At 41.7% G+C, this 11,691-nt stretch overlaps 1 protein-coding gene and 1 pseudogene across 2 annotated transcripts in view; one reads left to right on the top strand and one right to left on the bottom strand.

Annotated features, from left to right (window-relative positions):
* The window catches only part of LOC143288873 (uncharacterized), a 23,062-nt gene extending 12,923 nt beyond the window's left edge, over positions 1-10,139 (top strand). For both annotated transcript variants that reach the window (XM_076597530.1, XM_076597529.1), the window contains exon 2: positions 6,454-10,139. In XM_076597530.1, coding sequence (XP_076453645.1) covers positions 6,503-8,149 — 1,647 coding nt within the window. In that variant the 5' untranslated portion in view covers positions 6,454-6,502 and the 3' untranslated portion in view covers positions 8,150-10,139. The remainder of the gene's footprint in view (positions 1-6,453) is intronic.
* LOC143289352 (5S ribosomal RNA) lies at positions 3,133-3,257 on the bottom strand (annotated as a pseudogene).
* Positions 10,140-11,691: the final 1,552 nt, after the last annotated feature.

The following is an 11,691-nucleotide window of genomic DNA, read 5'->3' as shown; positions in this document are numbered from 1 at the left end:
TTTTTTTTGTTTTTGTTTTTTTTTGTTTTGGTTGTTGTTGTTTTTTTTGTTGTTGTTGTTATCGTTGTTGTTTTTTGCTACTTTTAGAAAAGCTACATCACATGTAATCGTTTGATTCTTTTTAATGCACATAATCAAGTTAACACTTTCCCAAAGATTGCAGTGAACACAAATATCACATCCGTTTATATTCCTACATCTGTTTGAAATATTGGATGAGATTTCCATTTATTACATGTTTTGAAATAGATTGCGGTTTTTGCTTTAAAAAGTTAGTCTATGTTGATAAACCTCGTGTATGTTGTCCGTGGCTAACAACTTTAGCGTTGACTTTTTTTTTCTGGAAATACTTTGTCCGTGAACACTACAATCTGGCTTAAAGATTGTGAAAACATTCTTTCCACACACATTTCAGTTAAAGGTGTATGAGTCATCGGGATTAAAAGAAATTTCTGGATCGTGGACACTATTACCATTTCATTTGCCACCGGCAAAATTTTCTTGGATCCTTTCTGGTTCGTTGTCAGATTAGCAAAAAAATTGCGCTTTGATATTTTGTTTACAACTAGAGCTGGTCATCCAAATGAATTTAAAAAGCTATAAATGAAAAGGCCCGTTTAAACTGCTTTACCTTTTGCAGTTAAGTTCTTTATTTCAATGAGACTCGTTAGATGAACTATTGAATATAAATTTGTATATATTCTTTTATATTTATTTATCATAGATGAATATAAATAAACCACACACACACACACACACACACACACACACACACACACACACACACACACACCAGTACCAGTACCAGTACAGTGTAACAGTCGATTATCGTCGGTTTTTAAATAAGACTAGGCAGTTTACGTCCCGTTTATAAACCACTCATCGGCTTCTGGCGTTGCAAGCGTCACACTCTAGAGCTTTTTGGCGATGACGATACTTGGCATAACACCTGTTGGTGCAACGATTTGTCCAACATCAAACGATGCTACGTGTAAAACAAACACACCTTACATGCACATAACCACTCGCGGGTGATCAGTTAAAGGCTGCTTTCTTTTCTTTTTCTTTTTTTTTTTTTTTTTTTTTTTCTCTCCAAGGCCTGACTGAGCGCGTTGGGTAACGCTGCTGGTCAGGCGTCTGCTTGGCAGATGTGGTGTAACGTATATGGATTTGACCGAACGCAGTGACACCTCCGTGAGTTATGATACTGATACTATAAAAGGCAACCAACTGCACTTACATCCTCCAGGTATTCATTCATCACTTTAACCCAACAATGGCTGTACGTATGTTACGTATGAACATTGCACAATTAGACATAAAATAAGTCATCGGACTGAATATTTTGCATTCATCAACTATAGCCATGCGACAGACTATAATGAACGTTTTGCATTGATTAACTGTAGCCTATCGACAGACTGTGAAAAATCAATGTTTGCATTAATTAAGTATAATCTACCGACAGACAGTGAAATAGTTGCAGTAAATAACAAAAGCCTGCCGACAGACGTGAAAATTTCGCATTACGTAACTATAGCCTACCGGTATACCGACAGATTGAAAATGTTGCATTCATATATACAATACATTATATATATATATATATATATATATATATATATATATATATATATATATATATATATATATATGAATAACGGAGATTGTCTTAAAGTGTATGTGGTTTCAAAAGTGTAATTTATTTGCTAGATGGTTGTTGTTTTTTTTAAATACATTGTTGTGCAATACCTAATTGTCTTACCACACGCACGTGTGTGTGTGTGGGTATGTTGTTTGTTCTAGTCTATCGTCAGTTACTGTGAGGTCTTATTTGACTTGTTTTCATGTCTTATTACGGCGCGCATGTTCTGTTCTTTTTGTTGATGTTTTACAACGAGCATGTGATTGCACACGTTTAAGTTTCACGTCGATCAAAAAAGAGTGTTTGATTTTGAATTGGAGGGAGATAGGAGCCAGGGAAAGATTAAAGGAACATAATAATGATGGTTATGATGATAATAATAATAATGGTTGTTATTATCGTTATGGTAATAGCAAGATCATAACCATTTCTTTAACGACACATTATGTTGAATGTAACAGATTGTGTTATTTTGAATAAGTAACAAAAAAATTAACATTTAAAACATGTCCCTTAATAACCATCCAGTCATATAACAGTGTGGAATCGAAGCTATATGGCGCTCTTCGCGACGTTTTTGTTTTTTTTTGGAGGGGTTTAGGGGGGGAATGATGATCATAAGGTCTGAAACAACAAGAGGCGAGCGTGTGTGTGTGTGTGGGATGTTGTTTATAATTAAATTTCTCTTGTGTAAATGAGGGTGCTCCATAAGCAGCGCGAGTGTTAGGCCACTGAAAGATGATGAAGCGTCCAATAAATAGGCCTGAATACATTAATCCAAGAAATTAATAAAGGCATAATCCACCTGACGTTTCTTCTTTGCTATATGCTTTTTTGTGTGGTTGTTGTTACAGGAGACTGCACACAGATTCCATTATATGTATATGTGTTGTTTTGGGTGGTTTGTGTTTGTGTGTGTGTGTGCTGTTCTTTGTCTCCCTTCAGTCGCACCATGTGTGTTGCTCCGATGAACGTGGACGTGTATGTGATCAGTGGTGGAGACCCCGTTTCGGTCTGGTGTTGTGTCCTTGGGAGAGTGCAATTTGTCAAGCATGTATTGGGTGCAGTTAATTGGGGGATGTCGATTTTTTTTTTTTTTTTTTTTTTTTTTTTTTCATACATTTGTCTGCCTGGTGTTCTCTAACAGAAGATGCAGCCAAGCTCATGAACACTTTGATCTTTGGTCAAAACGAGTCGTTACGTGAAGCGCGACGTGAAGCCCAGAAAACGAAACAAGGAGTTTCTAAGTCATAATGTACCCCTCTCCTCCCTTCCCAGGCCTCACGAGGGCCCCGCTCAATCGAAGGCAGGCTCACGTGCATGTCATAGAGAAAGGAAGTATGAGCGCGCACTCCTAAAGGCAGCACCCGTTCAGTTTCAGTAGCTCAAGGAGGCGTCATTGCGTTCGGACAAATCCATATACGCTACACCACATCTGCCAAGCAGATGCCTGACCAGCGGCGTAGCCCAACGCGCTTAAAAAGGAATGCCAACAGCACCCGGTGTTCCCAGGCGGTCACCCATCCAAGTACTAACCGGGCCCGACGTTGCTTAATTAAACTTCCGGTGATCGGACGAGAACCGGTGTTTTCAACGTGGTATGGCCGTTGCCAGTTCAGCTCTACTCAGTATGTGATATGGGACAGCCTCTTTTTTTTCTTCTTTTTTTTTTTCTCTTTTTTTCTCTCCGTTCTCTTTCTGTTATCCCTTGTGCGAAGACCGTTGCGTTCTGTCAAACGATCCATTAATTGTCCAAGATTATTATAGAGCAAACATATTATTTAAACATTATTTATGATTTACACTCTAAGAACATGATTATATAGAATGTGAGTAAATCTTTAAAGTACAGTGCAGTGACACATTAACGCTAACAGTGTAGACGCAAAAAGAAGACAAATGAATATTCTTATAAAATCGTGTTCATCTCACACAGTGTGTAGGCCTATAACTTGAACGGGGGGGGGGGAATCAAAATAAAACAAAAATACAAGTAAATAAATAACACAGTCATAATATTTTCCTCGACCGACTAGTATCTTCAGAGCTGATTGTTCTATAATCATGTGGGTTTCTCTCTCCAGTTGCACGCCCATTGAAAGTGAGTATTGCTGAAATTTTCGTGACCAACACTAGTGGCCAGTGTCTCAGTCTCACAGGTCTTGGTAATGCCACGTCAAAGGAAGCGACAAAATACAACCCAACAAATCTGTCACGTAGCACTCTCGAGCTGAAATGAATAGATTTCGGTCAGCTCCACTGAAAGTCTCTGGATAAGCAGAAAACGAACGATTGAATCAATTCATGTTCTTCGATATCGTACGGCAATCCTTGAATAACACACCAGTGTTTTTACCTTTACTGGAATAGTTAGTAATCTGAAAATCTCGAGTTTACTTTCATCAGTAGCCTGCAACTACAACAAGAGAGAGAAAGAAAGAAAAAAAAGAAACAAGAGAGACAAGGCCTTCAAGATTCACTTGTGATACACTTTTAAAAAATCCAAGCTTTTTATGTATTGAGTATAATTTCAAAATGTAATGTTTAAGATGAGAAAGATCAGTTTAAAGCAAATTAAGTCCCCTAGCATTAATTACAGAGTATTTTCCCTTTTTTACTACCTGCACCAAAACGATTGCAAAATAAATAAAACTTCCATGCTTAGCAAAAGAAGTTCCTGTTTGAACAAAAAAATGATAATAATGACTGCTCTTGTTGTTGGGCCAGAATATCAGATCAAAGTGCCAAGTTTAGAGAATACAAAAATATAAATATAACAGTAAATGCAGTTTGCATATAATTAGGCTTCATGTTTGTTTGTTGTTGTTGTTTTTTTTGCGCCCATCCCATATGTGCAATATTGTTTTAAACAAGATGACTGGAAAGAACTGAATTTTTCCTATTTGTATACCTAATTTGGTGTCAACTGACAAAGTATTTGCAGAGAAAATGTCAATGTTAAAGTTTACCACGGACACACACACACACACACACACACACAGACAACCGAGCACCGGGTTAACTCTCTCCATACGAACGGCGAAAGAGACGACGTTAACAGCGTTTCACCCCAATTACCATCATCAAAATATTGCAAGCGGAAGGATGTTATACTGAAGAAGTGAATGTTGACAGAGAATACCACAATTCTGACGACGGAAGCTAAAGGTTGGGTCATCCGAGGGGTCTGTGTAGAGGAGAAGAGAGGACTGGTCGTACTGAGTGAGTTAAAACATAGACTCACTTTGTTTACACAAGTGAGTCAAAAATGACACTGAAAGATCAATCTTCAAACAGACACTGCCTTCTTGACATTTGTATCCTTCTTGTGTTGAATGATATAAAAGCAAATTACACACGCTTGCGCGCGCGCGCACACATACACACACACATCACGCCACAAAAGTGGATTCTCTCTCTCTCTCTCTCTCTCTCTCTCTCTCTCTCTCAAATGCGTCAATCAGTTGATAACGTATCACGCCACAGAATATTGTTTTCAGAGATTTTCTCTTTACAGTGGACACAAACAAACGAAATCAAACTCTAGTCTGGTCACGTCTAATATTTTGTATACTTACATGTATTACAAATTGTGAACCACCCTCACCCAACTCTTTTTTTTTTTCCCACACTGACATATCTTTACATGTCTGTCTGTCTGTGTCTCTCTCTCCCCTCTGTCTCTCCCTCTCTCTGTCTTTCACATAATGTGTCTATCTGTCCATATCCCTATTACCCGTCGCCTTATTTGCTGCCTTTTATGTCTCTTACATCTGTGTTTAAAATTTTATCGTTACTTTTCTGTGTTAATTTCACTTGAATCATTCATGTGTAGCATTCATGCTAGGGTTTTGTTGTTGTTTTTCCCTTTGTGTGTGTGTGTGTGTGTGCGTGTGTGTGTTACTCGCTTCCGTTCCGTACAGATGTGAGCGATGTTGTGTCTCTCAGTTTGACGCTGTGTTATACTCGTACATTATAGTATAACTACATTTATATGCGTACATGTTTGTGTGTCTCTTAGAACAACGGCAGATGTGTAAGTCGGCCAAAGTGCTAATATCTTCACCGTTGGAAAATAAAGATTCATTCATTCATTCATTCTCTTTCAACAGAAAGTATGACTGCACTTTTATCCACACAGTTGGCCCAACACTCACCTTATAATAATATCACAGACTGACAGAAGTTTACAGTTGGGGCAACAGCAAAGTGAGAGCTGTATTATCAATGGTTTCTCCATTGCAATGGGAAATCATTTACAGCTCAGTTGTTTTGTTTTGTTTTTTGTTGTTGTTTTTTGTGAAGGACTGTGACTCAAACTAGGAAGCAAAATTGAATTTGCTCTTTGTGTTGCAGTCTTGGAGGCTAGTTGGCCTTTGGGAACCATCCCAACACCAACTATCTAAACCCCACTTGGCCGAGAGAGTGTGGATGTAACATGGGCAAGACACTCTCCACTATGATAAAATTCTAGCCCAGATAGTCGGGACAGCAGTTACCTTCTGTGCTGTTCTGATAGTCATAGTCGAACACGGCTGTCATATACGTCTCTCAAACTGGGAGGCAAAATTGCACTGGCTGTTCGTGCTACAGCTTTGAGGGCTAGTCGGCCTTTGGGTACCATCCCAACACCGACTGTCCTTAAACCATCTTGGCCTAGAGCAGGGATTGTAACTTGGGCAAGATACTTAATGAAATTGTGGTTGGGACAGCAGTTGCCTCCTCTGCTGATCTGAAGGTTATAGCCACACTACCGACTATTATCATACATTCATACTGTGTCTTCGCATCATGTGTTTATGTTACAGACCCATCCCTGTGCACTGCCAAGGGCCACCCCGGCACCTAGTGGACACCATGATGTTCTTCCCCCCTCCTCCCCATCCCCACCCTCACCCTCACCCACCTCCTACCCTGCCGCTGCCCCTGATGGGCCTGGACCTCCGCCTGCCGCTCAGACCTCCTCCTCCCCTCTTCCTCGGCGCCCCCCTCCACAACAACTCCTTCCACTCCGCTCCTTCCTCTGAGAAAGGGACTGCTACTATTTGCCACGCTGCTACCTCTGAGAACGTTGTTGCCTCCACTGGGAAAGGGGCTCTCAAACACACTCCCTCGGAGAAAGGGACGCCCTACTACCACGTTGTTGCCTCTTCTGAGAAAGGGATACGTTACCACCAAACTCCCTCCTCCGAAAAAAAGATGTCCTTTCACGTCGTTGACCCCGGCGGGAAAGGGACCTCCTCCTCCTCCTCCTTCTGCCCAGCCTCTGAGAAGGGTCCTACTCCTGTCCACCACCACCACCACCACCATCACCTCTCTGTCTCGGTCTCGGAGAAGGCGGATTCCTTTCCTGTGCCAGCCGTCACGGACAAGACGGGTCCCTCTCTCCTTCGCCGCTCTGCCGCCGATGACCTGAGCCTCTACTCGTCCACCTCCTCGCCGGACAACACCACCACCCCCTCCTTCTTACACACATCCACCTGCTCCAAGCTGAGCGGAAATCTCGCCCCTTTCCCCACGCTCCCTCATCCTCTCTCCCTTCTCCAGCAGCTGAGACGGAGTCACCACGGTCTGATGATGTCAGAGAGACGAGTCGCCGCCTCGGAGAGACTAGTCGCTTCTGACGTCATCTTGCCAAAAACGTCACCCACAGTTCTGCCGATGACGTCACCGCCTCCCGTTCCAGTTCCAGTTCCTGTTCCAGCCCCAGCGACGGCGCTGCAGAGTTTCTTGTCCCGCTGCGCTGCGAGTGCCGCGTTGCACAGGGAGGAGGACGCCGCACTGGGTGCTGCTACGGTGGCGGGACCAACGTCGGGGTTCCCTCCGTCGCTGATGATGATGATGATGACGACGACCTCAGAGGCCTCCGCCTCCGCCACGTCGCCGTACGGGCGGAAGGTGTTCCCGTGCCCGCAGTGCCGCTACACGACGGACCGCCGCAACAACCTGAAGCGCCACATGCTGACTATGCACCAGCTGTCGGCCAAGCTGCTGGAGTGCTGCGGGGTGCTCTTCCACACCAAGGCGGCGCTGCGCGAGCACGCGCTCGTCTTCCACTACCACGGCTACTCCTGCTTCTACTGTGGGCGCCGCTTCTGCCGGAAGGCGCTGCTGAAGCGACACTTGGCGGTGCACAGCGGCCAGAAGGAGTTCCTGTGCACCGTCTGCGACTACGCCACCAGCCACAAGAGCAACCTGGAGCGGCACCGGCGTGTGCACGTGCGGCAGGACATGGAGGAGGACGACGACAACAAAGACGACGTCACTGCCCGCGTGGGCAGCGGCGGTGGTCTCAGGGATCACCCCCACCACCGCCAGAACCATGATGATCATCATCATCATCATCATTATCAGCAGCAGCAGGACCGTGTGAGTTCTTCGCTGTGTGATGACGTCAAGTCAACTGTCAGCGAAAGCAACTCGCACGTGGACTGCGTCAGCTTTGACGACATGTCAGTGTCTTCCGAGGACGAGGACGAAGAGATCAACGTTCACAGTGATTAGGAAAACATCTGTGTACACGGTGATTAGGGAAACATCCAATGTGCACGGTGATTGAGAATCTCAAAGACCAGTGTTTATGATCATTAGAAAAACATCTGTGTACACAGTGATTAGGAAAACATCCAATGAGTATGGTGATTAAGAAAAGACCAGTGTTTATGATGATTAAGAAAACATCTGTGTACACGGTGATTAGGAAAACATCCAATGAGCACGGTGATTGAGAAAAGACCAGTGTTTATGATGATTAAGAAAACATCTGTGTACACAGTGATTAGGGAAACATCCAATGAGTATGGTGATTAAGAAAAGACCAGTGTTTATGATGATTAGAAAAACATCTGTGTACACGGTGATTAGGAAAACATCCAATGAGCACGGTGATTGAGAAAAGACCAGTGTTTATGATGATTAGGAAAACATCTGTGTACTCAGTGATTAGGAAAACATACAATGAGTATGGTGATTGAGAAAAGACCAGTGTTTATGATGATTAGAAAAACATCCAATGAGCACGGTGATTGAGAAAAGACCAGTGTTTATGATGATTAAGAAAACATCTGTGTACACGGTGATCAATAAAACATCCATGATGCACGGTGATAAAAGAAAACATTAATGTGCATTAAGAAAACATCAATGTTCACTGAGATGAAGAAAACGTCATTTCCAATGTGCACGCTGATTAAGAAAACACCAGTGTGTGTGCGGTGATGAAGAAAACATTAGTGTGCACAAGCGTTTAAGAAAACAGCATTTGCATATGATGATTGAGACGAATCAGTGAATACACGATGATTACGACGACATTAGAATGAATAGGGGAAAAGAGATCAGTGTGTGTGGTGATTAAGAAGACATCAACAATATACACAGAGACCAGCATACTCGGTGGATGAATAAGACATTCACTATGACAAGCCGGTACTGTTGCTGTCATTTGCAGGAGAGGAAGTTGATATCAAAGTACGTGGTGATTTGTAAGGCCTGTTCAATAATAATCATGTCGTGGACATCGAGGGAGAGAAGACCAGTGTGCAGTGCGAATCAATATAACGCGCGTAGATACACGCGCCAAGGTGATTTATTTATATAAGAACAACAGTATGTCGTGATATGATCATGGTCAAGGAAAACGCATCTGTTCTCCGTCCAGCGATTTTTTTTTTTTTTTTTTTTTTTTTTTTTTTTTTTTTTTTGTTCTCCTCCCGGGCCCCCTTCCCACCTACTCCTCACCCCCCACCCACACACCTAGCCCCCACTCTCACCCTTACAATCAACAGCCATTATCATTCTGTGGGACAATAAAAATATAACCAGGGTAAAAATTATACCCAGGTTGTTTCCAAACCTCACACCGCTTTGGTGCAACGCGTAGGCAATCGCGTGTAATAAACACAGACAAGTCGCTAACTAAGCTCGTGATGGTTTCTTCTTCGTTAAGCAGTCAAGAGACATACTCCGATTTTGTTGCCATAATCAATGATGTGAGCATATTGCAAGCATGCAGAAAACTCAGATCCAGGGTCTGTTATATATATACCTTTCTGATATTTGCCAGGGCTGACATGAGAACAACGTGTGATTAGCCAAGTGGGATGAGGACGCTTGTAGCTGGTTCGACGTTACAGACCAATGATAATGACCAGTTGCTGTGGGCAATCATGATTATTAGATGCAGTCAGTTGTATTCTGCTATTGTTGTTGCTTTGGTTGAGATATTTTGTTTTGTTGTTGTTGTTGTTTTTAAACTGTTCGGCACTGTTTTGAATTATGTTTGGGTTGTTGTTTTTTTTCAGCACTTGACTTGTGGGACAGTTTGTGTTCTCATGCACCTACGTAGTGCTCTGTTTAGTACCCTGCGTGTGTCTTGCTCAGTTTTCATGGACTGTGAATGAGAGAGATAGAGAGAAAGCAGATTGGCCTGTTCTGTGCATGTGAACATGTTTGGTGAGAAAACGTGGGTTTTGTTTGGTTTGTTTTGATTGGAACTCGACTCTCTCTCTCTCTCTCTCTCTCTCTCTCTCTCTAGTTACACACACACACACACACATACGGAGAGAAGAGATAGGGGAATGGAACTGGAAAGGAAACTTCTCTCATTAATCTCAATCAAAAGTAATATCATCTAATGTTAAAAGAACGCTTCTCTCCACCAAAAGGTATTCTCTTTTATTATCAATGAACACTAAGTCTTCTCTCAATCAATCAATCAAACAAAAAATAAACAATGAATACAAACGCATCATTCGACACATCAGTGACAAAGGTCAGTGCGTACACTGTACGTATTAACAGATTTACGGAAGAAACAGAATGAAATATAATAGTGACATGAAACACATTAACCACCAATAATCGAATATAATTCCGCGTCAGTTAAACGCGACGAAACAGAGCGAAATAATTATGAATTAAAGAAATAAAACCTCAGTCGAGCCTTCCAAAAGAAAATGAGCACTCCCCAGCTGCCACTGCGTACCCGCGTAATTTTTATTATTTATTATTTTATTTTATTTAATCTTTTATAGTATCATTGTTATTGATAATGTCATTCATATCATTATCTTTTCTGTTTTATTTTATGTTATTTAATTGTCTATCTTTGTTTTTTTATGTCTGTTTTATGGTTTTAATCTATTATTAAATGGATTATTCTGCGCGTGTAAATGTTTTCACATAAATTTGATCATTATTTCATGAATACAGAATGTTGGGATTTTATGTGTGTTGATCATTTGAGCGTATGTGTACATAATGCGGGGATTTGATTTTTTATTGTATGTGTACATTAGATATCAACATTGTGGATTTGACCGTATGTTTCCATATTACTGGGGCGCTTTTTTTTCATGCACGTACATTCTTCATAATGCCGTTGATTTGATCGTGTGTGCAAATATGCACATGTCTGTATATTTTAAGTGATTTCTCAAGGATTGTTGGTTTTGTCCTTTTTTTTTCCAATCTCGTTTTTGCTTGGTCAGTTTATTTGCAAGGTGGTCAATCAGTCAGTCGGTGTCATTAATATCGAGGGCCTTGCTCTTTATTTGGTGCGTGGCGGTTTATATTTGTTTTCCACCACTGTATTATGTTATGTGTTTATACATATGTATATATACATGTGCGTGTATGTGTGCGTGTGCATGCACAACTTCATGTATTGATGTGAACATGTATGTGTCCAAAATTCTACTAAATCTGTGTTTGTATATTTTCGATCTGTGTGTGTGTTCTTTGTGGTACAAGGCCATCACACCATCGATCGCCTCAAAGAAATAAAGGTAGAGAGATGGAGCGGTCGTAAGTCTAGCATGAAAGGTAGAGCACGATGCTTTGCAAATCAAATGACTATCGGCATCATTTCCAAAGCAACATTGCGCAGATTTCTTAAAAAACGGAACAGAGTCTGTGTGGGCTTTCCCAAATACAATAGACTGAGCAACATGCTAGACGCCACGTTCCTGGCATCAGAGATCTTTTCTCACCCCTCTTGCGACCTATCAGTGGCAGCCTCTGTGCGTGTATGTATGTCTGTGTCT

Source organism: Babylonia areolata, chromosome 13 (genome assembly GCF_041734735.1).
Source record: "Babylonia areolata isolate BAREFJ2019XMU chromosome 13, ASM4173473v1, whole genome shotgun sequence".
Classification (NCBI taxonomy): domain Eukaryota; kingdom Metazoa; phylum Mollusca; class Gastropoda; order Neogastropoda; family Buccinidae; genus Babylonia; species Babylonia areolata.
This window is presented reverse-complemented; position numbering and strand designations above follow the sequence as displayed.